This window comes from Leopardus geoffroyi, chromosome A2, assembly GCF_018350155.1.
Source record: "Leopardus geoffroyi isolate Oge1 chromosome A2, O.geoffroyi_Oge1_pat1.0, whole genome shotgun sequence".
Lineage (NCBI taxonomy): Eukaryota > Metazoa > Chordata > Mammalia > Carnivora > Felidae > Leopardus > Leopardus geoffroyi.
In genome coordinates, this window is record NC_059331.1 from 56,278,483 (window position 1) to 56,305,794 (window position 27,312).

At 54.8% G+C, this 27,312-nt stretch overlaps 1 protein-coding gene across 4 annotated transcripts in view; it reads left to right on the top strand.

Moving 5' to 3' along the window:
* NUP210 (nucleoporin 210) overlaps positions 1–17,650 on the top strand; it is a 108,138-nt gene extending 90,488 nt beyond the window's left edge. For 2 of the 4 annotated variants that reach the window (XM_045493956.1, XM_045493955.1), the window contains exons 30-40: positions 543–717; positions 2,149–2,324; positions 4,318–4,538; positions 5,772–5,908; positions 8,725–8,842; positions 9,862–10,008; positions 11,529–11,779; positions 12,768–12,984; positions 14,665–14,760; positions 14,839–14,922; positions 16,129–17,650. In XM_045493956.1, coding sequence (XP_045349912.1) covers positions 543–717; positions 2,149–2,324; positions 4,318–4,538; positions 5,772–5,908; positions 8,725–8,842; positions 9,862–10,008; positions 11,529–11,779; positions 12,768–12,984; positions 14,665–14,760; positions 14,839–14,922; positions 16,129–16,229 — 1,723 coding nt within the window. In that variant the 3' untranslated portion in view covers positions 16,230–17,650. Of the gene's footprint in view, positions 1–542; positions 718–2,148; positions 2,325–4,317; positions 4,539–5,771; positions 5,909–8,724; positions 8,843–8,981; positions 9,113–9,861; positions 10,009–11,046; positions 11,440–11,528; positions 11,780–12,767; positions 12,985–14,664; positions 14,761–14,838; positions 14,923–16,128 lie in introns of those variants that run through there. The other 2 variants (XM_045493957.1, XM_045493958.1) reach the window with 2 other exon arrangements.
* The last annotated feature ends 9,662 nt before the right edge of the window (positions 17,651–27,312 follow it).

Genomic DNA, 27,312 nt, shown 5'->3' on the forward strand with positions numbered 1-27,312 from the left:
CCAGCCCAAACCACTTTCTGAGCCAGCAGCCCATTTTCATCCCGTTCCCTGCCCTTGGAAACAGGACAGGGCAACACCATTGCTTCCCTTTCACAGCTGGGGAGACCGAGGCCAAGAGAGGAGGCACGCAGCTGTTTGCGGGGCATTGGGACTGCACTCAGCTTCTGCCTGACGATGGTCTTTCACTGTGCCAGGCTGCCTTATGGCAGCAAATGGGGAAGTTTGCCCCAGAAACGATCTTTGACAGCATATGTCCCATGCAGCTGAGGAGAGGAGCTCAGGCCTCAGCCTCTTCTCCCAGAAGCAGCACCCTCTTTGGAACCATCGGTTTTGCAAATTAAGTTTCCCGTGGGTGACTGATGAGGCTGAAGTTGAGCTGAGCACCCAGGTCCTAATGCACAGTGGGGCTAAGATCAGGCCTTTTCCTTCTCCCAGGAGCCATCGGGAAGCCCAGATGGCTGGACCTCAGGGCAGGGATTTCGGGCCCCTTGCTGCGACCCGCTCCCACACTCTGAAAAACCGAGTCTGTTTTTTTTCCAAAGGGACGGAGCAGCATCTCTGAGCTACCGCGTCCTGGACGGGCCGGAGAAGGTTCCTGTCGTGCATGTTGACGAGAAAGGCTGCCTGACGTCAGGGTCCGTGATTGGGATGTCCACAATCCAAGTGACTGCCCAAGAGCCTTTTGGGGCCAACCAGACCATCCTCTTTGCTGTAAAGGTAGGATCATGCTTTCCTGCTTTTTGGAGTAATGAAAGCAATCGTGTCGAGGTAAAAAAAAAAAAAAAAAAAAAAAAAAATCTCCCCTCGCAGGTATAAAATAGATCTATCACTTTCCAGCTGAGAAATTGTAGGTAAGAATTTATTGAAGAATAACTTGGGGGCAGAGGTCCTAGCTGAAAAGTTCTAGCATCTTCTAGATGTCAGAGCGGAAGATCCTTGGAGATTGATTGCAGTGGCCTCATTTCATAGATGGGGAAACTGAGGCCCAGCGAGGCCCATGATTTGCTGGGACCAGCACCCATGTCCTGACTGAGCAGCCGGCACCTGGAACGTGATAGGTGCCTATGCACATTGAGTGCATGTGCTGGGCACCCGACACAGAAATGGTTGCATTATACATGTGGCAGCATGTGCAGTTCAGTGACCCATTTTACAGACAAGGACACCGGGACTCACCATGGAAATGACTCGCTCAGTGAGTCACTTCAGTGGTGGAGAGTCAGGGTCTGGTCAGCCGGGCTCGGGTCGTGTCATCCGGCCGCATCATGGCGCTTCCCATGTCCCTCTGCCCTCCGTGCTCCGTGGTGACGGGGACCTTCTCCTCCTCGAGCATCCTCGGGTCGGGTCCCCAGAATTTCCTTCTACTATCTCGTCATAGCCACTTTCTGAATCCTGGGTGACAGACAAGATACATGACTTCACGTTCGAGATTTTGCCGTGGTCACAGATCTGTTTCCTTAATAATGTCTTTTTGTTTCCGTAATTAATGCCTGTCAGGGAACCTTCAGCCTGGTTTTTGAGTCGGTGAAAGCAGCTTCCTGCTCATCCTACCTCAGCAACTATGTAGTGAGCACCAGCTGAGTAGAGGTCGCTGCACCCGCCGATCTTTATCCAAGAAATTGGGTCTTCTGAGCGGAGCTAAGTTTCTGGCCAGGATAGATTTTACCTGGAGTTGGAGGGCCAGGGCTGCTCTCCCTGGAGCTCGGGTTTCTGGGCTCCGGGATTCTTTCCCTGGAGCACCTGCCAGCACGTCGTGGCTCCTGGTTAATACTTCCTCTGCCGTCCACATGGGCATTACTTCTACTTTAAACACCCAGAGAGCCTGGTTTTTGAAGGAAACTGAACATTGAAAGCCCAGGGGAAATTTTTGCCAATGTGAATAACGATCTAATTTTTCAAAGTCATGGGTTTTGACTCTTGTAGATTGGGGGGTTTTCTTGTAGTGAGGCCAGCCCATTGTGTGGGAAGGTGGGATTCTTGTCGCTAGGTTGGGACATTTAGCGGACCAAGGCGTTTTCTCTTTCCATGACCCCCAAGTCGATCAGCCTCCCGATGCCTGCTGAGGCGGGTCCCACTGGGGGCAAGTGACTCCTCCCTGGGAGGCTGGTCCCCAGGGCAGTCATCACCACACCTGCTCACTGTCCCCAGGTATCTCCTGTGTCTTACCTGAGGCTCTCCATGAGCCCCACCCTGCACACCCAGAACAAGGAGGCTCTGGCAGCCCTGCCTTTGGGAATGACCGTGACCTTTACCGTCCACTTCCACGACAACTCCGGAGACACCTTCCATGCTCACAATTCGGTCCTCAGCTTTGCGACTAATAGGTAGGGTGTGGGTGATGCTCATGTCCCCCGTGAAGATGTGTGTCAGTTGTACTTGGATTTGATGTATGGGGGCGGCTGAGTCCACTAGACCCTCCGTGCCACTGGAAGGGAGCTTTGTTCCCTGCAGTCTTGAGGAGGGAGCGTGTCGTGCTTGCCAGACCACAGGGGGAACACTGGGCTTGGGCAGGAGGCAGTGGTGAGGGGAAGGCAGGGCACAGAGCCTGTACTACCGCGTGGCGGGAAGCTGTTGGCGATGTCCCATGGCGGGCCGGAAGTGAGACACAGGTGTTGGGGTTTGTGATAAACTTTGGTGTACCCGTGAAAGCCGGACTGCAGGGGAGACGTAGCCACCCTGGCCATTGCACTGCCCCTGTGATCAGCGGATGCAAATCAGTGATCACAGACGTTATAAAAGTTGGTCAGAGCAAGGCACACACATTCCAATGCTCTGGTGCCAGCGAGGAAGGGGTCTGACCTTCACTGCATCCTCTTGTGTGTGTACAGGCTTTTCCACGTGACGTCTCGCTGACTCCTCACTGCCGCCTGTTTGTAGAGGCCCAGAGAGGTCAAGCCACTTGCTCAGGGTCACGCGGGGTTTGAACACCAGGCTCCACATGCGGTTCATTTTGGCTGGCCCTGTAAATACCCCAACAACCTGGGGTTTCTTTTTAATGTTTATTTTTGAGAGACAGAGCGTGAGTGCAGAGGGGCAGAGAGAGGGAGGCGCAGAATCCGAAGCAGGCTCCAGGCTCCGAGCTGTCAGCACAGAGCCCGACGCGGGGCTCGAACTCACAAACCAGGAGATCATGACCTGAGCTGAAGTGGGATGCTTAACCCACTGAGCCACCCAGGGGCCCCACCATCAGTCTGTTTTAATTAGACCTCCGGGCGATTCTAAAGGTTGAGAACTACTGCCCCGGGGGCATGCAGACTAGCTCAGAGGAGGAGAGAGAAGCATCAGGCATAGGAAGAAGGACGGCTTGGGCAGGGGTTCTAGGGCCTATGGGGGGCAGAAGATTGTATCCAGGTGTGGGTGACCATTGCAACTTGGCCTCCTCACAGGCCTGCTTAGCACACCCAGGGCCAGGTGTAGGGGGAGCTTAGCATGGTGGGGGAACTGGGGCTTGGAGTTGGAGCCTGTTCAAGCCCTAGCTCTGGCCTTTGTGGCGCCTTCCCAAACAAGGCGGCTCACCTCTCCAGGCCTCTGTTTCCACACCTGTCATGCGGGGAACATGCCTAGTGCTCGGGGCCGGCAGCTGAAGCCATAGTCGTGAAGGCGTCTGGCAAAGTGTGGAGCTCTTTGCACGTTGTATGGGCCATCCATGAGTCTGGGATCTAGGCCACCCTGGAGGAAATGGAGCCAGCTCCTCCCAGCCCCTCAGCTATCCCACAGAAGTCCCGCCGGCCCTTGAGCCTCTCTCCTAGAGACCAGCGGGAGCTCCGAAGAGAGACGGCGTGGTGGAGGAGACGAAGCCAGAGACCCTACCCCTCAGACCTGCTGTTCTGGGCCTTTCCACCAGAGCGACATTGGCTGGTGTTGACCAAGCACTCACTGTGCCAGGCACTGGTCTCGGTGCTTTATAGCTACTGACCTGGACTTACATCCAGATATAGCTTACATCCAGCCCTGGACGCGGGTACATATTATCCCCGTTTTACCTATGAGGAAGTGGGCAGAGGCCATGCCTCCTGAGAATGTCCTTGTTCCCTGTTGGGAAGGGACCAGCAAGCATCTCGAAGCTCGCCTTGCCCTCTGACCTCAGCTTTCCCTCCTGGGACGTGGGGCATATCCTGTGGGCCATGGGCTCCTCCCCGGGGGAGATGAGATGAGACCAGGTTTGGGCAGCTGCTTGGTAAATTTAAGCTAGAGGGACACCCTGGGGCCACCGTTAGCAAGAAGCTTCGCCCAGGAGAGGACTCAACTACGTTTCTCCCTCCGGAGTTGGGGGCTCTTTCCTGAGACTGAGAGCCCGCATCCCCCTCCTGTGCCTAGAGACGAGTTCGTGCAGATTGGGAAGGGCGTCTCCAACAACACCTGCATCGTCCGGACCATCAGCGTGGGCCTGACACTGCTCAGCGTGCGGGACACGGAGCACGTGGGCCTGTCCGACTTCGTCCCGTTGCCCGTCCTACAGGCCATCTCCCCGGAGCTGTCCGGAGCGGTGGTGGTGGGGGACGTCCTCTGTCTGGCCACAGTTCTGGTCGGCCTGGAAGGTGAGAGAGAGAGAGAGAGAGAGAGAGAGATACTGGCCAGGGTCGGTGTGGGGGGCTTCCTTTTGAGTCCGGGGCAGCCCCAAAGATGGGAGTGGGCTCCTGTCGTGGGGGTGAGACAAACAGGGCTGGCATGACGTTCAAGAGCAGGAGTCAGAAAACCACCGGCCAAATCCAGCATGCTGTCTCTTTTTGCAAACACAAGTGCCTGGGAACTCTGGCACACCCTCATTTACATGTTGTCAGGCGCCGTTTTTACCCTCCAGCTGCCGGGTTTGAGCGCTGGCATCAGAGACCTCTGGGCCCGCACGGCCCAACAGATGTGCCATCTGGCCCTTTGTGGAGGAAGCTGGCCAACCCGTGCGCTCGTATAGCCCTGTCCGCTAGAAGTTTCTAGCACTGTGGAAACATCCCATATCTACACTGTCTGACACGGGGCACTCACGATCCAGTATTCTAAATGTGGCTAATGCAACCGAGGAGCTATGTGTTTCATTTTAATTCATCTCGTGGCTAGTGGTTACCATGTATCGCCAACAGCCTACATCTAGAAGGAAATGTAAGGAGAGAACAGCTATCGGGCCTGTTCCCATGCCACCTGTAGATTCACCACCTACATTACTCAACTTCTTTTTTCAATTTGACTCCCTGTTTTTTTTTTTTTTTTTTACCTAATTAAATTCATTTCAAAAAGACGTTCAACACTGCCCTTAAAAGAAAGCAAATACAATTTGCCAGAAATAGAACGTGGCTGTTGAATTATTTTGTTGTATCTGTTATATAATGCAATTGGCTTTTAACTAAGAAACGCTCTTAAACCTGACACTTGCTTTGTTTGCACAAAGGGGTTGATAAACAGTCGGGGGTGGGCAGGGGTGGTGCGTGGGGAGGTTCAGCACCCGGGTCATCCCAGGACAAGGAAGTGATCAAGAGATTCCAAGCAGGGAAGCACTGGCGTGAACATAGGGTCAGAGGTTCACTCTGGGTAGGGTCACAGCCGGGCAGAGAGCAGGTGTGCTCCAGGTGGCCGCAGCCAGGAGCCAGGGGAGGTGGGGGGCGGGGGCCAGAGCCAGGGTGCAGAGGCCAGTGGCATGGATTCTACCCTGAGGGTGATGAGTGAGCTCCCCCGGGAGCAGGGTGGAGCATGGTGGTGGGGCAGTGTCACCCAGGTGACAGGGCTGGGCGGGAATGGCAGACGTGGGAAGGATGAGTGACAGCCAGGGCTTTCTCTCCCAGGCCTCTCTGGAACCTGGAGCTCTTCAGCTCACAGCATCCTCCGCATCGACCCCAGGACGGGCGTGGCTGTGGCCCAAGAGGCGGGATCTGTGACGGTTTACTACGAGATTGCTGGGCACCTGAGAACCTACAAGGAGGTAGGGCTTCGGGGCATACGTAGCTCACCCTCTTGGGGTAATAGCCTTGGCTTTCTATCCTGAATGGCACCCTTCCCTTTAAAAAAAAGAAGCACCAGCACCCTGCTAGGCAGTCAGGATCCGGAGTCGTGAGTCTGGGGTCTGCTCCCCACTTCCTCCGGGATTGGAACAGGCGCCCTTTCCTTCCCAGGCCCCTGCCTCCCACGCTCAAAATGGTGTCATGACAAGGGCTGACCTCCTGGGGCCGCCCCCCCCCCCAGCTCCCACGCACACTGGCGTAAGGGCAGGAGTGTCCCCTGTGGGCGCTTCCCCAGGAGTCTCGGGGCGGGCGCGCCGGCGTGGCCATTTGGCATCACCGGCAAAGTTAAGCCTCCCCGGCAAGTCACTTTTTGAGTCTTTCTGGAGGTGAACAAAACCGTTCTCTCTTCTATTTATCTCCAGCCGAGAATGAATCAATGAGCAGCATCTGGCTGCGTTCCAAACGTGTCTCATTTTAGAGCCAGCCTGCACGTGATCGAATCCAACAGTTTAACCTAATAGCTTGCATATTTAGTGCCGGGGCTCTGCAGTGGGTGAGCGGGTTGCAGATAGAGGCACCTTGTGACTAATAAAGCTGTGCTTTCCCAGGAGGAGCCGCGGAGAGTGGGCAGGGGCGGGTGGGGGCGGGGGGGCTGGAGGAGAGGGCACGGCGTAGGCAAAAGTGTGCAGGGCTCAAGAGTTGAGCCCCGATGGCTGGAACATAGGCAGTGGGGGGAGTGTGGAGGCTGGCGTTGCAGTCAGATCGTGTGATGCACATTGTGTTCTGGGTAGTTCCTGGTTAAGCACGTGAGCTCTGGGGCCATGCTGCCTGGGTTCAAATCCCAGCCAGGCCACTGAGAGGCTGTGTGGCATTGGATAAGTTATTTCACCTCTCTGTGTCTGTAAAATGGAGGTAAGAGGGCCAAGAGGATTAAGAGTTAACCTATGTGAAGCACTTAGAATGGTACTCAGCACCTAGCAAATGTTCAGTAGGTATTAGCTGCACCTGTTACTATTCCGGAGCAAAGAGGAGAAGCTTATGCCAGACCCAGTAGGGATTTATCAGGGTTTTTGGGTTTTTTTTTATTTTATTTTAATTTTTTTTTAATTTTGTAAAAAAAATTTTAATGTTTATTTATTTGGAGGGAGGGACAGAGAGAGGGGGTGACACAGAATCTGACACAGGCTCTAGGCTCTGAGCTGTTAGCACAGGGCCCGATGCAGGGCTTGAACCCAGGAACTGTGAGATCATGACCTGAGCCGAAGTCGGACGCTTAACTGACTGAGCCACCCAGGCATCCCTATCAGAATTTTTTTTTTTTTTTTTTTTTTTTTTTTTTAAGTAAAAAGTGATCACAATCAGAGGTAATGTTTGGAATGAGTATCCAGTGCCTGGTAGAGTCTAAGAGTCCAAGAGATGGGGAGTAGCTGCAGGGGTAGTGAGCCAGGAGACAGGATGGGCACTCTGCTGGCCCTGTTGGGTGGGCAGAAACTAAGGGAGGGTCATCAGAGCTTGGTGACCATTTGGAAGTAGGGGTTGGGGGAGAACCCTTTGGGGGATGACCTCCCCGGCGTCCGGACTGAGTGACAAGGTGGATGTCGGTCCTTTGCCCTGATGGCGGTAGGGGGTTGCAGAAGGAGGGGCCGGCGCTGGGGAAAGATGATGAGTGGATGGAGGCGCGGCCAGTTGGAGGCATTTGCAGCTCCTCTAGGTGAGGCCGGTGATGAGGCAGCAGGTGTTTCTGGAGCTCCAAGACAGCAAGCTGGAGATGGGGTGGGAGTCCACAGCACAGACGTGGTTCTGGAAGACCTGAGAGTGGACGGGTGCACATACATGCAGCACATACCACAGCAAGGCCTTGGGCCCCCTCTGCCAGGTGTGGGGGGAGGAGGCAGAGGAAGCAGGGACAAGATGGCAGGCAGCCAGGAGTACAGGAGAAGGTGGGAAGAACCAGGGCCCGGATGTGGGTGCCCACCAGTGAGCGTGGAGGTGATGGGGCCAGCCTGATGGCCTGCCTGTGCTCTTGTGTCAGCCACAGGAGCTGCCTGGGCTTGGGGGAGGAGTGGGACCCCATCCCTGCTCTTTACGAGATCACGTTCCGCTAGAAATCCTGTGGGAGGCAGGAAGTGCTCAGCGCCTGCCCAGAGGTGGGAGGACAGCCTGCCAGCTGGAGGGGACCATGCTGGAGCTGGGCCTGCGAGGGCCGATGGGGTCAGGCTCTGTGGGGGGAGGGGGGAGGGTGATCCCAGCTTAAGAGGGGCACACAACTGGGGTGTTTGGGTGCAGCCAGTGCAGGCTGGGCCAGGGGGGGTGAGCAGGGGAAAGTCTGGGAAGACTGGAGTCTGGAGGGGCATTCAATACCCAGGCTATGTGAGTTGCCTTTTGGTCAGGTTGATTTATTTTGAATAAATGACAGTAAAGTAAAATGGCTCCTTCTCTCATTGCTGAAAGACTAATTAAGCAAACTGATGAACAGAGAAGTGATCTGCCGCTGTCTCAGGAGCCAAACCCCACAGCCCACCCCGGACTGAATGCATTCAGACCTGCTGTTCAGCACCGCGCTCCGCTGTTAGGAAAAGCAGCTCATTCAGAGGGAGGCAGAGTCTGACCGGCCTGGGGTCTAACCCCAGCTCTGCCACATCTGGCCAAGTCTCAAAAAGACGTGGAGCCTCAGTTTTGTCCCCTGTGCAATGGGCAGTGCCTGCATCCCAGGCAACGGGGTGAGGTCACAAAAATGCCCGTCACTGAGCCCACACGTGGTTGGCGCTCAGTGCAGCTGCCTCGGCTCCCTCCCCAGATAGCGATCGGTGTCCCTCAAAGGATCGTGGCCCATTCCGTCCGCCCAGGCCAGACCAGCTTCCAGGAGGCCTCCAAAGTGACCGTCACCTTGGGAGACAGAGGCTCTAACCTGAGAGGTAAAGAGTGAGGGGCTTGCTTGGTCTGGGGAGGGGCCCCGCCAGTCGCACGAGCAGGGAGGAGGTTCCTCGTGGCCCTGCTTAAACTCACGCCAAAGGCAGAGAGAGCATTTAACCCCTGCTGGCCCATTCCTTCCAGCTTTTTCGAAACCCGAGTGTTCTTTCTAAAAGAGCCCGGCACCCAGAAGCTGCCTGTGTCTGAGCTGGAAGTGCCACTTCAGCCCCAGGGCAGCCGAGTAAAGAAAGCCCCAGCTGACTGCCGGTGATCCCAAGAAAGTAATGATTTAGCAGGCCTCGCCACCGATTTTGATTTTTGTAATTACCTTTTCCAAGTCATGCGTAGAACATCCGACCCTGGCCCTGCCCGTGACAGCCCTGGACAGCAACTGCCAGAAATAAATACATCGATGTGGGCTGGTTTGGTTTTTTTTGTTTTTGTTTTTTTTTTTTAAACCATGTACCCAGGGGAATTAAATACCACTGTTCTTGTTCTGATTGATGAGGTAGCTTTTCTGCATCATATAACCTCTCTTTTCCTACTTCAGGGCACGGGGCCAGTACTGCACAATTGCCGAGATGATACTCAGTGTATTAGTGGGAAACTGTTGCCCTCCTGAAGTCCAGAAATAAATTGCCCATTTTCCCCCTGCCGACAGGAACAGACGATGTGCATTAGTGGTCCCGACCCATCTGCTGTGCTGCGGGACGCAGGCTCTGTAGCCCAAGTGCTGAAATTCTGATCTGAAATTGCCCACGATTCGGAATGACCCTCCTTCCCCATAGAATTCTCCCCAGCTCTTATAAACTGTGGTGCTGTCACGAAGCTTTGGGCAGCCCTCGGGGGGCCCTGTGTGGAAGGAATGTGAGGCGTTTCGCGGCCCGGCTAGCCTGCACCTGGCCTGCTCTTCCTCCCTCGTTTCGAGGCTCTAACAGATGGATGCAGAAGCCTGTGCAGGGGGGCCGGGGTGGGGCGCCTAGTAGGTCTGGCCCATGCCCTTCTCACCCCTTCCCCTCTCCAGGTGAGTGCTCTCCCTCCCAGATGGAAACCATCGAGACTCTGCACCCAGAATCCCTCATTAGCTGCCACCTCCGGTTCAAGCAAGATGTCTTCGATTTCCCAGCGCGTGACGTTTTCACAGCAGAACCAGGATTTGACGCCACCCTGGGTACGTTTGCAAGGGTTTGCATGGGACGACTGGCTTGCATGGAGGGTTCCTGTTGGCGTGCCGGGCTCACGGCAGCCATCTGTCCAGAAGGGCCATGTCTGTCAGGAGCCCAGCCTGGCAGTCGATGCCACACTCTGGCCTGTCATTCATTTCGGCCGCCGGGCAGGGTTGGCGGTCCGATGCTGGGCGATGGCTGTCCTCGGCACCTACCTACACGCAGCAGGCAGGACACATTTCAGAGTTGGAAAGCCCGGGTTTAGGTCCCTTTCTGCTCTTCCTACCTCAGGGCCAGTGGGTGTTCAGGCTGCCTCCCTCTGTGAAATGGGAAGGATGATGCCTTAGAGCTGAGCGGTGCAAGCGAGAGCTGGGCAGAAGGGCCCTTGTTAACTAGCCAAGGGCCCCACGGTGTGTCCGAACAGAGCTTCCACTGCCCGTGATGCCCGCGCCACAGGCTGGAGTGACTGCCTGGCCCCTGGCATGCCGGCCACGTGGTGTGGAGTGTCTGAGAAGGGGGGTGCCCACATGGGGTGCTTCGAGGGTTGCCCAGCATACATATCGAGTCCTCGACAGTAGCTGCCCAGTGTTATTATGATAATGATTGTCGATGAGCATTTGGACCATTCTTCAGTTCCTTCCAAGAACATGCAGCCCGGTCTTAATTAGGAGGAGTTAGGGAGGGCACGCCGCCAGACCATAATAAGCCCAGCCTGCAGCTTGCCATGGCCCGGGGTCAGCACCCAGGCTGCTGCCTAAGATGCAGGAGGTATGTCCTCAGGGCACCTGTGTGGGGCCCAAGTGCAGGGACAGAACAGGCATTTGATGGTCCTGTGCCCTGTTTATTGGCTAATGCGGCCCGATGAGGGGGGTGTGAAGTTATTCCCACTTGATCCAAGAAAACCAGGCCAGCAAGGAGGCTGACTCGCCCAGGGGCACTTGGCTGGCAAGGGCACAGAGGGGACTCCAGCCCAGGCATCCGGGTTCCAGGTACTTTCCAGGGCATTGCTCAACAGTGTGCATTGAACTCATTTATCTACCCAGGGCCAGGCGTGGAGGGTCCAACAAGCACCAAGGTAGCCCCAATCCGCACCTTCACAGGACTTTGTGCTGTTATCTGGGGCCATGGGCCATACTGGGAGTCCGCTCCAGCTCAGCCTGTAGCTCAGCATCGGGTCACGGTATCCGTTCATTATTTACTCACCCCCATCCTGAGAGCCAGGATGGCTAGGCCCTGAAATGCAGAGCTGGCCCAGACATTCCTTCCCCAGGCAACGTCAGTGCAGTGGGGATCTGGCGAACAGAGGATTCTGAGGAGTGAGCGAGAGCGCTGGTCACAGAAAGGGTGTCCAAGCCGGATCAGGGGTGCTGAAGAGGGACGTCCCTGGAGGTCCCTGGAGGAGGTGACGCCTCACCTGGGCTCTGAAGGATGGGTAGGAGTTTTGCAGTTAGAAGAGCAAGGAGAAAGTGCAGCGTCCGGGCGTGGGTGGGAAAGGGGACAACTCAGAGCTTGCTTGTCTCCACAGGCCGGTACCTCTGCTCAGTCACGATGCACAGGCTGACGGACAAGCAGCTGAAACACCTCAGCATGAAGAAGACGGCGCTGCTGGTCACCGCCTCCATCCCCGGCAGCCACGTCTCTGGGGAGCATGTTGGTGCCGAGGTGCCCTTCAGCCCAGGGCTTTACACTGACCAGGCTGAAATCCTTTTGAGCAACCACTTCACCAGCTCTGAGGTCAAGGTCTTTGGTACCGTGGAGATTCTCGAGAACCTGGAGGTGAGTGGCGTCCATGCATGAGCCGGGGGCCTTGGAAAGGACCGGAAGGCAGGGAAGACGAGGTGAAACGTGGAAGTCGTGGACCACCTCTCTTGAAAAGTGAAAAAAAGATTTTTTAAACGTAAATACCCTTAACCTTTTCTTTTCCCCCATACCATTATCTGTGAGCTTGTATCATTGAATTAGTTACTGGGAATGCTGCCGGACTTTCCCAACCAGGAGCTCGGTTTGCGAGGGCAGTACTCAGCACAGAGCGTACCTAGCACATAGTATGTGCTCAGTGAACACTTAGTATGTTCAGTGAATGGAGTCAGTGCAGGAACGTACACTGACATGGGGGAGGAAGAAACGCTGTAATCCCTAACTTATCACCGACGCCCGCGCAACTGGGGATGAGTCCCTAGCCCTGGGCCTCAGTTTCCCCATCTGCTGAATGCTGGGTGAACGATGTCCTAGGTCCCGCAGCCCAGCAGGCCGGTAAGAGATCTGGGGTGATGTGGCAAAGGGGTTTTTGGCTGCTCCGTTTGCCGTATCCCTGGTCTCACTGCAGCAAACGTGAACGTGGATGAACGTTCTTGGAGCGAGACGGCGATGAATTCATTGCTGCTGATGGAGGATCCGCCAGCCCAGGGGTTGAGCTGCTGGCGATCGGCCATTAACAGAGCTCCAGGCTGCTGCCTTGGAAAGTTGGTGTTTGGTGGTAGTTCATGTTGGTTTAGCATTTTTTTTAAAGAGCACTTGATTAGAATTCAATGATATTGATTTGTCCTTTCCTTAAAAACACTCCCAAGTGTAGACAGTATGCTCCTTCCCTGACTTTGCAGATTTCACGCTGTCACTTAGAAGTACCCAGGCGTCATCGCCTACCTAGGAAGGTGGACCAGGGAAGGGTCCCCACCCCTACCGTCTGGGCCCCAGAGGGAGGCACAGCATGTCAGGCGGAAGTGGGGGTGGGGGTGCCGCTCTCCAGCCACATTGTCTCTCCCAGGTGAAATCAGGGTCCCCAGCTGTGCTGGCCTTTGAGAAGGAAAAGTCTTTGGGGCTCCCCAGCTTCATCACATACACAGTCGGCATCTCGGATCCCACAGCTGGCAGTCAGGGGCCTCTGTCCACCGCCCTGACCTTCTTCAGCCCCATGACTAACCAAGCCCTCACCATTCCGGTCACCGTGGCCTTTGTGATGGATCGCCGAGGGCCTGGTCCTCGTGAGTCATGGGATGGGACACCGCTGGGGTGGACCTGGGCGAGGAGGGCTGGTCCGGGTGGTCTTGGCAGTGGGTGGAAATCTGGGCAGGAGAGCAGGAGGGGAGCGGGTCAAGACCTAGAGGACTCAGAAATGCAGATTGTCCCACAAAGTGAATTTGGCCCATTCGGGTAGCTAGAGGGATCCTGTTGAAATGTGACTGGATCGTACCCCCTCCTCTGCTCAACACTGCTTTGGCGCCCACCTCCCCTGGGGGGTAAAGCCCAAGGCTCTCCAGTGTCTTGAAAGGCCGGCCCCCCATAATCTGCCTCCCCAAACCATTGATGACTTGTCTCCCCGCTTGGGCACCTTGCTACAGCCACGCTGGCCTTCTTCCTACTTTGGGAACACGTGCAACTCCCAGCTAAGCCCTTGGCATACACTGTTCCCTCTGCCTGGGACGCCTCTCCCCCCGATAGCCCCTTGGCCACATCCCCACCTCAGTCAAACCCACCTTTCCTCACACATTCCCTGCTCAGATATTAGGAAATTCTGAAACTTACTCCCATGTAAATCCTTCTCCTTCCATAGCCCTGTTCCCCACTGTCAGCCTAGGGAATAATTAATACAACTAATTATAATTTCCGCTGGTCTTCCCCAACTGGGAGCTGAGTACTGCATGTGGGGACAGCACTTAGAACAGGGCTTACCTAGCATATACAGTAGGTGCTCAGTAACGGATGCCTCATTTATCCCGCAGTCGTGTACGAGCACCTGTTGCACAGCAGCGCATGTGCTGGGCAGGTGCCTGAGAAGCCCCCGCCTCAAACAGGGCATGGAATATTACAGACGCAGCGAGAAAGGAATGATCCTAAACATGGGGCTCAAGAAGTGGGGGGCACACGGAGTGGGTGATTTTACACCTGCTGGCCTGAGGGTGTGGTTCAAAGGGACTGCTTCCTTCAGGTCTGGAAGGATGAGTAGCCAGGGGGAGGGCCGAGCAGTCAGAAGGGCCCTGGGGTGAGGTGCAGGGTGAGGGGCCGGGCCACAAGGAGCCTCGAACCCCTGGCCAGGGGCTTGGGCTTTTTCTTGAGAGCAGGGAAGTGGCCTGGTCAGGTCTGGAGAGGAACAGCCTGAGGGGCTAAGGCCAATGTCAGGGGCACTTGAAGAGGCCACCTCCTTCCTCCCGTCAAGCAGGGATGTATCCTGACTCAGGACAGTCCATTTAGGGGAGGAGGAGGGGCCCAGGATGAGGCAGAGGGAGATGCAAGCTGATGCCAGGCTCCCGTGGTGCATGGGCCTCAGTTCTGAGGGCGGCAACATCCCTGTGCAGAGCCTTTGCCCAGCCCTGACCTCCGTTTTCATGATGGCAGCTCCTGGCTTGACATCTTCCACACTGCCTTGCCTCTCCGGGCACGTGGCTGACTCCTGGGCCACCCTTACCCTCCGAACTCCCACAGACAGCTCTGCTCTTCCCCGGAATGGGTATGGAAACTGAACCCTCCTCCCAGCAGGGTCTCAGGTGGACGCGGGTCAGTTCAAGTGGCCCAAGATGGAATAGGACGGAGCGCTGGAGTGACAGCCCCACAGGACCGGCTGCTGCCCCAGGCCTCAGGCAGGCCGCCTCGCCCTCCGGCCACGCACAGAGACACAAGGGGACTCCACGTGGCCGTTTGGTAACTTGTCTTTCCATTGACTACAGATGGAGCCAGCCTTTTCCAGCACTTCCTGGATTCCTACCAGGTCATGTTCTTCACACTTTTTGCCCTGCTGGCTGGGACTGCTGTCATGATCATAGGTGAGGCGGGCTGCATTGTGTTCCCTGGGCTGCCCCCCACCCCTGACCCCAACTCTAACCAGCCATGTTGTCTTGCAGCCTACCACACGGTCTGCACACCCCGGGAGCTCACTGCACCCCCAGGCCTCTCCCCCGGAGCCAGCCCTCGCCACAGCCCCCACTGTGAGTCACCACCCTGCGGATGCAGCCAGGCAGAGCCAGGGCTACGAGGGAGGGTTGTGGGGATCAAGGCCCTGAATCCCAGGTCTCAGAAGCTCTGGCCCCACACAAAAGTGGCAGCTGGGGTGTGAGGCCCAGAAGGCAGATCTAGGAGCTGGTCCTGGGCAAGGAGAGCTTTCCCCCGGCAGAAGCGTGGAGGGTGGAGGGCTGGTAGCGGGGGCCGTCTCTGCAGGGGTGCATGATGGGACTGGTTCTTACCTGCTGGGGCTGCTGCAGAGGGCTCTAAGCTGGGTTGAACTGACTGACTCAGAGGTGAGGATTCTGGACAGTCCCGCTGATGGATCTCCCAGATGGAGGAGAATCACAGGAGCCATTCCTCTTCAAGTCCAGTTGTCTCTGGTGACCCTGAGGCCCTGGTGATCCTACACAACTCCAGGGGACACTTCTCTCTGTGAGCGGTGTCCCTTGAACCTTGTGTAGTGCCCAACCTTCACAGCTGCATGTGGTGGCCTTTATATCTTTTCCGTTTGAGGGTTCTCTCCCCTATAGGAGGAATCCTTGAATGGTGTCTGCTGACCCAAAAGGGGCATGGCCAGGCTTCAAAGAGTCTGAAACTTTTTGGAAAAGGATGCAGTTATGTATATAGATACGTTTTCCTGGGTAACCAGATCCCACGTGCATCCTGGACCCCTGGAATCATAGTCTTCCACAAATGTCATTCAGCCATCCTTACGACGGGCGCTCACCTTTTCTAATCCCATCTTCCAACCCCTCCCTCTGTGTGTCGGAGCCATAGTGGAGTAGTTGCGTCACCTCCTGAACGCTCCAGGCCCTGGAGTCTTTGTTCATGTGGCTTTCTCTGCCCAAGAGGCTGTTCCTGCCCAGATGGACAGGCCCCACTCCCTGCGGGCCCCATGGACCCACAGACGCGCCCATGTGGTTTTAAGACCCACTGCTTGTTCTCACTCCGCAGCTGCGGGATGTCAGGGCTCATGCTCCAAGCCTCTCGGCACGTCCAGCTGTCACCCCTTCCCTGGGTGACCTCACATCACTGGCCCAGGGCTGCCTGGGGGCATGGTCAGGGGGATGGCCGAGCTGGGCAGCGGATGCATCCTTAGCGGCTGTTCCGGTGCAGGCACGGAGGGCTCCCTGCGGAGAGCCGAGCTCTCCCGTATGCTCTGTTGGTCACCTCATCTCTTTCCTCCCTAGATTTTGCTGCCTCATCACCGACGCCTTTCAACGCACTGCCTCCCATCCGCAGAGCCAGCCCTCCGTCGGGGCTGTGGAGCCCCGCGTACCCCTCCCACTAGTCCGCGGGCCGGGCCCTGGCGCCCCTGCGCCCCCACAGTGGGCCCAGCCTGGAGCACCCCTGGGCCCTGAGCCCTGGCCCAGGCCCGTGTCGCTGCCTGCTGTGTTCTTGTAGACCTGTAGTTTAGGCTGTGCCCGCTAGCTCACCCTTCCGTGTAGGGCTTTCTGTTGGCTCTTGTTTTCTGTTCTGTTCTTACTTCAGAATATTACAAAGGCTAAGACTCTCGCTCATTCCTCTGTGCCCGGTTGTCTAGGGTTTCTGGACAATGTGCAGTTACGCTTTTCCTTCCCCGCAGTCTCTGGAACCACTCCCTTCTCGAGACTTTGAGCAGGCGAAGCTCCCTTCACTAGTGGTCTGTAAGGGATGTTCCTGAAGTGGCCTCAGGGAAAGGACTTTTTGATTTTTTCTTAACATTTGTGGGGTTTTTTTTTCCCCTCCTTGGAAACTTTACTTTTCCCCTACTCCGGCCCCTGCCAGGAAATGAGGGGAGCGAGCAGACACGAGTGTCCGAAGCTGGCCCCGTGACTGCACGGTGGCCTCAGGTAGGCGCCAACGGGGCCCAACCCCACACTGGCTCAGCCTCACCGGGAGACGCCAACGGGCCACAGGAGCCACGAGCCGGGCTGCTCTTTGCCTCCGTGGGGGCCACTGTGAATATAGACGGCGTCCTCTGTGGTTGCTTCCTGAGCGTGGAAGCGTCTCCTGGACTCGGTCACAGCTCCATCGAGGTGCTCTTTGGGGTCCGGCGCCTCCTCCCTATCCTGGCTTCTCTACCCACAAGGGACTTCGGAATCGTAGTTAGGAAAACATCCCTGAGCCAGAAACCGGGACCTTTTCTTCTGGTTTGTTTGTTTGTTTGTTTTGAGAAGCCACTGTGTTCCGCCCGAGCACCAGACCAAAACCCAGTGTTCTCCCTTCCTCCTTTTGTACCGCGGTCGTGCACCTCAGCAGCCCTGAGCCTCTGGCCTGCCCCGTGTGGGCACCAGTCTCCCTGCGGCAGCCCCCCAGCAGGCCACGGAGCCAGACCCGGCCAGTGAGGAGGGCGGGTCTGCCCTCCAGGAAGGGGCCGGGAAGGAGAAGACGTCTAGAAGATGCCCCCTCGTTCATTCAGCACCCGAGGCCTCCAGATCGCGGCCTCTCTGCCCTGGGCCGAGAGCTGTGCCGCTCTCAGGAAGAACTGGAGGCACACCCCGAGCCCGGCCCGCGGGGTCGCTGTGTGGGGGGAGCCGTCCCCTTGGACTCTGAGCCGCAAGCGTGAACCTACCGCAGGCCTTTTGGGCCGGGCCATGCGATTTATTTTTCTAAAGCTGGAGACAGGAAGAATTGTGCCTTGCCTATCACTTGAGCTCAAACTGACGACTTGGATGTAAATAGGCGCGTTTCTACTTGGTTTATTTAATAAAGCTCTATCTAATTTCTTAAGAGGGGCGTGATCACTGCCGGATCTGCGTGCGTCCTGCCTGGACGTGACCCAGGCTCCGGTGACTTGGCTTCCTTCCGGTTACAGAGATTTGGGGAGCGGGTCTGTTCCACTGCCCTTCTGTGCCACACCCCCCTCCCATGGGGCCCCCACGGGTGCCTGGGGATGCCGCAGCCCCGCCCACACATCACCAGGTATCACCACATGTCCCACCCCTATCTCTTCCTCTCTCTCTCTCTCTCTCTCTCTCTCTCTCTCTCGGGCGCCTCTCACTTTGCAGCTGTCCTTTCCTCGTGTCACTCTGGCCTCTGCACCCACTCTCCGCACCGGCTGACCTCCCTGGTGTCACTGATCCTCTCACTGACTCTGCAGCCTGGACCTCACCCCGCTGCTCGCTGGCAGCCGCTCCTGCCTCCCCAGCCCCTCACCCTCCGCCTTCCCCATTCCCGCTCCCCTCGGGGTGGTCCTCTGCCCACCCTCCACAGCCCCCTCGTGCCCTGGCTTCCGCCGTCGTCGCGGAGCTCTCACGCAGGCTCACCCCAAGTGCCTGAGGCAGGTTCTCCTGTCCCACATCGCAGGCAGATGCCTAGAGAGACCAGGTGGCCGCCCAAGGCGGCAGGCTATTGGAAGGTGCCTCTGGCAGAGACCCCCTGTCACCCACATCATCCACCTTCTTCCTGACTCAGAGCTGGGCAGACAGCGGCCAGAATCCATACGAGGTGTCCCAGCTGTTTTGGCTGCTGGGAGCCAACATGTGACTACGTTTTGGGGACAGAATGTGAGCAGTGGTGTCCCGAGCAGCTCAGGAACTGGACTGACGGGAGGCGGTGCCCTCCGCACCACGTTGTCCAACCCTGGCTGAGCTGGCTGGGAGGAGGCCACCAGAATGGCTCGGCCCTTGTCCTTGGAGCCTGTGCCCCGCCCAGGACGGCCTCCCTCGACAGGAAGGAAGGACACTCCCAGTGGCTTCCAGTGAGTCTTCTGCCACAGCCGAACCGAATCCCAGACAATTCGACGGCAGCGCCCCAACACAAGCCTGGCAGCCCAGCTCTGTGCCCCCTCTTGTAGCCACGCCCCCACATCTGGCCACCACCAGAGCTCTCCCCCCTGCCCCCTCCCCCCGCTGTGGACACACTTGCTGCTGTACAACTCGGGTCCCCCCCCAGACCTTCCTCTCCCATACCCTTCATGTGGCCAGTCTCCAAGTTCCCATGAATCTGCCCTCCCCACGACCCTCTTCTTGGCCCAGGGAGCCTCCCCTGGGATGAGGTGCCAGCCTCCGTGTCCCCTGCACCAACCCGCTGCTCACAGATCTGACCACTCACACCCTCCTGCTTAAACTCTGCTGCAGTCAGCTTGCCCTTGGGGTGGGTGCGGTCCCTTTGTTCACACCAGCTCCCCCCGCCCCCCCCAACCTCTTCACCTCTAGTAGAAGCAGCCAACCAGGCCACCCCCGCCCCCGGGCCCTGGGGCTTTGACACCAGCCAGGGTTGGGGCGGTCCTGCACCCACCCTCTCCCACCTGTGTGCTCCTGCTCTGCTCTCTCCCCCACTCTGGGCTTCAGTTTTCTGCTCTGCAAAGTGGGTATGGCGGTGCCATCAGTTACTGTAAACGTAAACCAGAAGCCATGTGTGGGGCCTTCTCTTTGGGCAGTGGGTTGGTGACTAGGGGTGCCTTCCTCTCCCAGAGGGAATGGCAGATCTGTCAGAGGGGACAGCAGGGGAGGGAGAAGCCGAGGGGGAGGGCCCAGCTCCCTGAGGAACGAGGAATGTTCTGTGGGGCAGATCCGGTCCTGAGGGCCCTGGGCAGTGGGGATGACTGGGCACAGAAGCGCTTGGGGGACAAGTGACAACTCCAGGGCACTGAAGCCCTTGTGGCCCGCCCACACTGAGAAGTTAATGCCGAAGCTAAAAGGCTAAAAGCGCCGTCACCGCCCTGGGCCTGGTTTCCCTGACTGAAAAGTGGGGAGGACACTTTCCTCATGAGGATCCTGGGAGGACAAAATGAGCTGATAGGAGGTGCTAATCCACATATGCTGCTGTCACTGTTGTTGGGGAAAGCTGGCACAGGGCCCATGAGGAGCCCAGATGGTGGGAGAACATTTGTTTACAGAATGGTGAGATGCAGAGGCAGCAGGTGAGCAGCAGGGAGGGTGCTCCCCCAGCCCCCTGGACCTCTGTTGTCATTCCCTGTGCTGTGTCGCCATTGTCTGACTCTGTTATCCCTCCCCAGCTGGGACCTCTTTGAGGCCTGTTCTTCTGTGTCCTCAGGACCTGGCACTTAAGAAGATCTAGAAAGCATTCAATCCATGTCCTACGTTCAGCACAGGGCCTGCCTGGCATGCAGCGCTCAATAATGACAGTATTGCCCCCAGGTAGGTCCCCCTCAGTGATGCAAGATGGCTGCCAAGATCCAGGCATCACAGCATGTCCAGACATGGCAGCATCCAGAAGAAGAAGAGAAGCAGAGGGATAATCTCTTCCTGTCTCCTTCTAAGGACTAAAGATTTCTTTCCTGGAAGGATCCTCAGCGGATGGTTCCCGTCATGTCTATAGCCAGAGTTGGCTCTTCTGGCCATTCCTGCCCCATGGCTAGTGAGGGCAACAGGATGATCACGTCCATGAATGGCAATCCTTCACAGTTGAGTGGAGGTCAGTGTATCAACACGCTCAACTTCTTTCAGATCAAAATAGAAAGGTCTCAGCATCTGCTGGTTTTCTCTGTGATGATGGCATTTTCTTCCCTTTACCCATCTCAGATACTCTAGAGAGAGAGCCAGATACAGGTGAGAGGCCCGAGCTTTCTTCTCCCCAGAGGCGACCACCATTTTAAAGCACATACAAAGGACCGTGAATGCACGGGCTGCCAGAAGCAGGCCCACCTTGCCAGAAGGGAGTGCTTTGACAAAACCAGGGGACGCACAGCACATTCAGCTTTCCGCTCCCAAACGAACCGCCCAAAGGGTGCCAAAAAATGCTTTTAGCACCATTTTGCGCTAAAAATATAGTATTGCGTATAGGTTTTTTTTTCCTCCAGAATTCCTAAGTTTGGGCAAAAATTAACTCTCTGTGTCTGCATCTTCCTGTTCTCTGTGCAGTCTGGAAATGTTACATTTCAAGGTCTGATGGACTGGCTAGAAGAAAGCCTAGGACCCGGGACATCCAGGATGGGCGGCAAAGGTCTAGGTGAGTGGGGAATGCGTGAAGCTTAGAGATCAGGTGACCAGGAGTGTAGGCCTACCTTCTGGGGCTGAAGAGAAATCATTTTCCCTTTCTGGGCCACAGCAGTCCCCTGTTCTACGAAGTGGCCATGCTGGCATCTGTCCTGCCCATCACCCCAAATGGCTGCCAGCAGGAAGCAGGTGCATTATTATTCCAGGCTCCTCCCTCTCTGCATGCACACCCTTTGGCATGTAACTGCAGAACCTCCCACGAGAGGCTAAGTATATTCCCTCCCCGTGGAAGTTGGCCATGGTCCTGTGACTTGCTTTGGCTGGAAGGATGTGGTGGGAGGGACATCAGTTCAGAGCCTGGGACCTGAAGTTTCCACGCACCCTTCTTGTGCTTCTGCCATTGACGTAATAATAAGGAAGCCCAGGTAGCTGCTGGTGCAAGGAGGGAAAAAGACACCTAAAGGGGGACCTGATATGGATCTGCTCATCTTGGAACAACTGACCTGCAGATCCATGACTTGGAATAAATGACAGGTGTGAAAACCCACTGACTTTGGGGACGGTTTGTTAGGCAGCATTACTGTAGCAGTAGGTGGCTGATACAAAGCATGATATGATTCCCTTCTGGCTGAACCATGACAAGAAGGCAAGTTTCCTGCCACTTGTCACAGAGTCTGAATGACATGGCTGAACCCTGAGCTGGGCCCCCTCGGCCCTTCCTGCTGACACAGGGTTTGCTGGGTGGCTCTGGCAAATGGCTGGAAGGGTACCAGACCAGGCACCAGGGCCAAGGAAAGATAGCTTGGCAGGTAGCCACCACTTCCTATAGCCAGCCATGGCTCCCTGTGGCCAGCCTGAGTGACGGAAGAGGCCTGGGGCTGCACAGGCGAGCAAAGCTGCTGACATTTACTGCACCCCTCCCCCCTCCCCCGCAACCAGGCACATGCCAAGCCCTTTCTAATCTCTAGTTCGCTTCATCCTCACCTCAGCTATTGACAGGTGGGGAAACCGAGGCACACAAGGTTAAGCCTTCTGGCGTCCCACGAATGGCAAGTGGCAGAACCAGAATCCGAATCCACTCAGACTGGCGGCAGGGTTCGCCATCCCACATCAGTTCCTGCCCCTGCCCACCTGGAGCGGGCAGTGGGGGATCCATCCCAGAGGGGCAGACTGTTGTGCACAAGGAGCCAGGGCCGGCACCCACACCCCTCCGAGCAGCTCTGCTTCAGGCTGTCTCATGGGTCATTTGATTTTTCACAAGGAAAAAAATTGAATATAGTGGTGGTGTTTAAAAACACAGAAGAGCAAAAAACTAGTATGACTTGAATTTCATTTACCTTCTGCCTTCTCCCCCTTCTCTCCCCTCTCAGAGGCAGCTACCTTTATAAATTTGCAGCATGTCCTTCCAAAGCAACACTTATTGTTAATAATAAGCATTGGTAAAAAATATATATACGTATTGCTGTTTTGTGTGTATTTTTATACATTTGCATGACCTTGGTCATACTTTGTTTCATTCAACTCTTGTTTTTTTCCCTCCTTGTATTATTCTATCATATAGCTTCATTTCAATTGAATTCTTCCTTCCCCTATTGTTGGACAGAAGCTTATTTCCGAGTTTTGCTATACTGAACAGTGCTGCAGTGAATGTTCCTGTACAAGGCTCCATGGACCCAGGGGCTGGAGTTTCCCAAGGCAAAGGGTGTGCCCATTATGAGTTTGCCTCGATGCTACTAAATTGATTTCCAAAGCATTGCACGATTCTCACACCTGCCAGCTGGATAGGAGAGATTCGATTTCCCCTATCCTTGTCAGCACATCACATTGTCATATCTATGTATATTTAGTTTTACTGGTTTGATGGGTGACTTTGAATTTGATAAGTTGAATTCAAATTCTCGGATGGCTACGGAAGGTGAACTTTTTTTGTTTATCGTCCATTTATATTTTTCTCTGTCCTCCACCCAAATGTTGACTTTTTTAAAGCTTATTTGTCAGTCCAAAAGAGAGATACTATAAGAAACCTATTCATATGCCCAATTTTATCATCAATGTATCAGTTAGCTATTGCTGTGTAACAAACTTACCCCCCCCCCTTCTCAATGATTTACATCAGCTAACATTAATTATTTCTCATGAATCCAGGGTCAGCTAATCCAGGCTGGGCTCAGCTGGGAGTGACTGTGTCTCTCACCCTCCTTCCAGGACCCACAGGCCAGGTGAGACATGTCCCTCTCAGGGTGACAACCTTGATGTAAGAGAGCAGGTGGAATTGCCATACAGCTACTTGAGGGCTAGGCTGGGACTGGCATGCTATCATCTGTGCTTCATTGTATTGGACCAAACAAGTCACATGTCTGATTCTAAAATCAGGGCTTGGGGAATAGACTCTCCTTTTGATGGGAGGACCTACAAAGCCACAAGGGATAGGGTGTGAATGGAGGGGTGAAGAATCAAGATCATCAATGCAAATTTGTCATGGTTGTCTTTTTTTTTGACTCATCAGCAGTAGCCCTCTATTCAAGGTACACATTGATAGTTTATATTTTGATATTTTGTCTGAGATCTTCTGCTTCTGAAATAAAATTTTGAAACCCATGTGATTCCCTCATCGTACAGATGGGAAAACTGAGGCCGAGACACGGGAAGGGACTCGCCCAGGGTCATACCTGAGTAACACACCATGTTCTAGCCCCTTCCCCTGACATTTAAGGCCCCCACCTGACCATGCTGGCCACCGCAACTAAGACAGTTCATGCAGATGTTTCGATAGATCATTGTGAGCGTTTTAGCCTATGATGAATTCTCGAGGAGCTGGTTTAGAGCCACAATTTTTACATCCAATAAAGTGAGCAATTCCAAGAGTGAGAAAAAGGAGGAAAACAAAACCCAAGACCACGGGTTTGCCGATCGTCTATTATTTTGTTAAGTTTTATGTTGTATGTAATTAGCAGATAAAATTCTGTGGAGGGTTTCATTAGCAGCCTCATCAGGTGACCACTTTCATGTGGGGAGTATTTACTGAAAGCAAATAAAGACCATTTATAAGCACCAGGAAAATGGAATCCTAAAGACCTATTGCTTCACTGCATTAAGGCACAATCACCCCAGGGCAGCAGGGCTCCGTCCCTCCTCCCCCAGAGAGAAGCTGGGGAGCCTGGTGGACAGGGCCCAGACGCTCCTGCCTTTGCCTCTCACCAGACAGGTGACCTTGACCTTGGGTAAGTCACATTGTCTCTCTGAGCCTTGGTTTCTCTGTAAAATGGGGATTATCATATGGCCTCATCCAGCGGTTTGCTCTGTGGGCTTAACGAGCTCCTGCATAGAAACCCCCAGCACGGTGGGAGCAAATAGTTCGTGCTCAAAAACGTGAACTTTTCTTCCTTCCTCTTTCCCTGGGTGGTCCGGGACAGCCACCCTCACTCTCTCAGGGACCACAACACATACCCTCTGGGAGTCTTTATAGCTGTCCCCTCTGCCACCTGCCAGCTGAGCAAATTGGTGATCAGTTCGGGCTTACAAACATGAGCGTGACAGGCCAGGTAGATGATACTCCTGAGGAGCTGGCGGTGGGGGCAGTTACCTGGAGGGCATGGCCTCACCCACTTGCTCCAGCTGCCACATGAGAATAAAGGCCCATGGAGCTATTTTTTGTGGTTTTCTAGAGATTTTCCCAAATCCAATTTTGTGTGTGTGGGGGGGGAGGTTGGGGGGTAAAACCTTCCACTTTATAAATAGTGGTAACAAAATTCAAGTTTAAAAAATAGAAAACACAGGAGTGCCTGGGTGGCTCGGTTGGTTAAGCGTCTGACTCTTGATTTTAGCTCACGTCATGTCACGGTTCATGGGTTCGAGCCCCGTGTCAGGTTCTCAGCTGACAGCTGGGAACCTACTTAGGATTCACTCTCCCTCTATCTCTGCCCCTCCCCTGCTCGTTCTCTCTCTCTCTCTCTCTCTCTCTCTCTCTCTTTTTCTCTCCTCAAAAAAAAATTTTTTTTAAATAGGAAAAACAACTTGTGTGGGCCAAAGAAACCTGCCCTCAGACCACTGTTTTTCGATCTTCTCTGAATTTCATCAATGGCAACGTTCTGTGTGTGTATCTCCACATTCCCTTCCCATCACCCTGGCAGACATTGCTAATTGCTCCTAGCACTCCTTCCCACTCCGCTCCAGCAGGACTTCATCCAGTGTTCTGGGAAGCCACAGCCAGTCATCTGGTGTTGACAGAGGAGCCCTTCGTTTTAGAGGTGGAGAAGGACTGGTTTTAGCTCACCCGTAGCCAAAGATGTGAACGTGTTAGCTTTTCTCTGGCCACTTGCCCGGGATGGACACAGATGGAAGAAGAGACAGAAGAGTGGCTAAAAGCTGCTGTGTATGCTTGGAGGTTTTTTACCCTCATTCAAAATTATAGGTTTGGAGCTGAAGCATCTTAAAATGCGGAAGCACAGGCAATGGCTGCAGCCCCAGCTGCCCACCCCTACTCCCCACAGGCCCCAGAGGCAGTGGGCAAAGGGACTGCATGGGGGGGGGGGGCAGGGTGTGCAAATGTATGTAAATGTAATCATTTTGCTGTTTTCAGGAACCACTGAAATGACATTTCCTATTCGTGGAGGTGGGGGGGGGGTGCGCGGGGTGAGGGCAGATGGGAGCTCATGATCTAAATCAAAGGACAATTATCAAGGGCTGTTTCTTAGACACCCAGGTTGGAGGCAGATTCATGTTGGTTGCCAAGTCACTAATTTTGTTCCCTAAGCCAGGAAGGTTGAGTTGCTGTTATCACCTCCAAGGGACGTTGGCACCCTTTATCAATGCCCTGCTTGCCCATGTATTTATTCTCTAAACATTTATTAGCTCAAGTTATGTGTTGGCAGCTTCCCAAGGAGCCAGCGGGGATGAGGGGGAGAGGAACAGAGTGTGAGTCAGACGGGGCTTCTTTAGGGAGGGACAGGGAGGGAGACAGATATGAACCTTCCATGGTATGGAAAGTGCTGGAACCTCAGGGAAGGGACTGTTCCAGGTTGGTAGGTCAGAGGAGGGTCCCAGGAGAGGTAAGTCAGAACCTGGGCTGGGACAATGGACATCTCAGCATAGGAGCCAGTTTGAGCCCAAGGTCAAAAACTCAGGTAGGGACAGCATTGAGCAGTAGGGAGGAACACGTAGTGGCCTGGGTTTGAATCCTCACCTGTTTGGAATGCAGCTGTGGCGTGTTGTGCTGGGTATAAAAAGCTCCCGGCCCCCAGACTTGGGGATGATGGTGCTGGTTTGGGATGACTGAGATCACTATGTTCAAACTGCAGGCTCCCTGTCTCTTTCAGTCTTGTAATATCCACTCCTGGGTACGTGTGGCCTGGGTGAAGATGTTCTGAATTCAGGGCAGCCCAAGAGAAGTCAGCAAAAATGATTCTTTCCAATTTCCCCAGACTCTTATTGAGGTTTCCTGCATTTTATCCATTTTGAGTTACAAAATGGATAAAACCCATCCAATAAAAATTTTGCGTAATTTCAGATCCTGAGGAAGGTATTTAATTTGATTAAAATCTATTTTCTCAAGTCATATCATAAAGTATTCTAACTATGGTAGATCCTCATCACATTTCATCCTATGAAATGTTTCGTACGTTCTATTTCCTATTAATGAAAGTATATCTTTAAACATGAGAAGTCATAGATGCTAACTTAGAAAGGTTGGGGGGATGGGGTTCTGTGAAAATTCTGTGAGAGTCAACAAAAAGTTGTAAAACCTCTCCCACAGGCAATGGGGAGCCATGGATGGTGCTTGAGCAGGAGCCTGATATGTTTGGGCTAATAAGGGTATCCTAGGGGTGAATGTGAGGGTTGAATCGCTTCGGTGGTAGCTGGTGGGGATGGCTGGTGAATCAAGGGAGTGGATGGGTTGTATCTGGGGAAAACACTGCCTCGCCTGTGCCCCTTTCTCTTCCCCAGGCTTCTACTTCTGGTCCTTTCTGGCTAGTCCCCTCCTCTGTCCAGGCCTCAGTGTCCCCCCCAGTTCTGATCAGGTGCTCCCAGCTCTGCAGTGCTGAGGGTCCAGTGAAGGAGTAGCCCCAGTGCCCGGGCCCCAGGCTGCCTTCTGAGCCAGGTCCTCAGGCAGCACATTTGCTGTCCTCAAGGGGCTGCCCTGTCCTCCGCAGCAGAGAGGTTAGACGGCAGAGGGATAGCTGAGCTGGGCTGGACAGGCCAGCAGGCCAGCTCCCCGCCAAACCCCGTCCCCACTTACCCAATAATGACCACTGTAAGGGGCTGAAGCCCCTGGCTCTCCCTGCCTGATTCCGGACATCTGAGAGAGAGAGAGAGAGAGAGAGAGAGGGAGAGAGACTAGCCCTTAGATTGAGAGCATGGGCATCACCTGGAGCCCCGCCCCAGACCTGCTGGATCAGAACCTGTGCTTCAAGGAGACCCCCCAGGGACTCGTATGCACTTTTCTAATTACCGAGTAATCTGAGCTACTTGAAGCAGAAACTATAGATAAGCAAG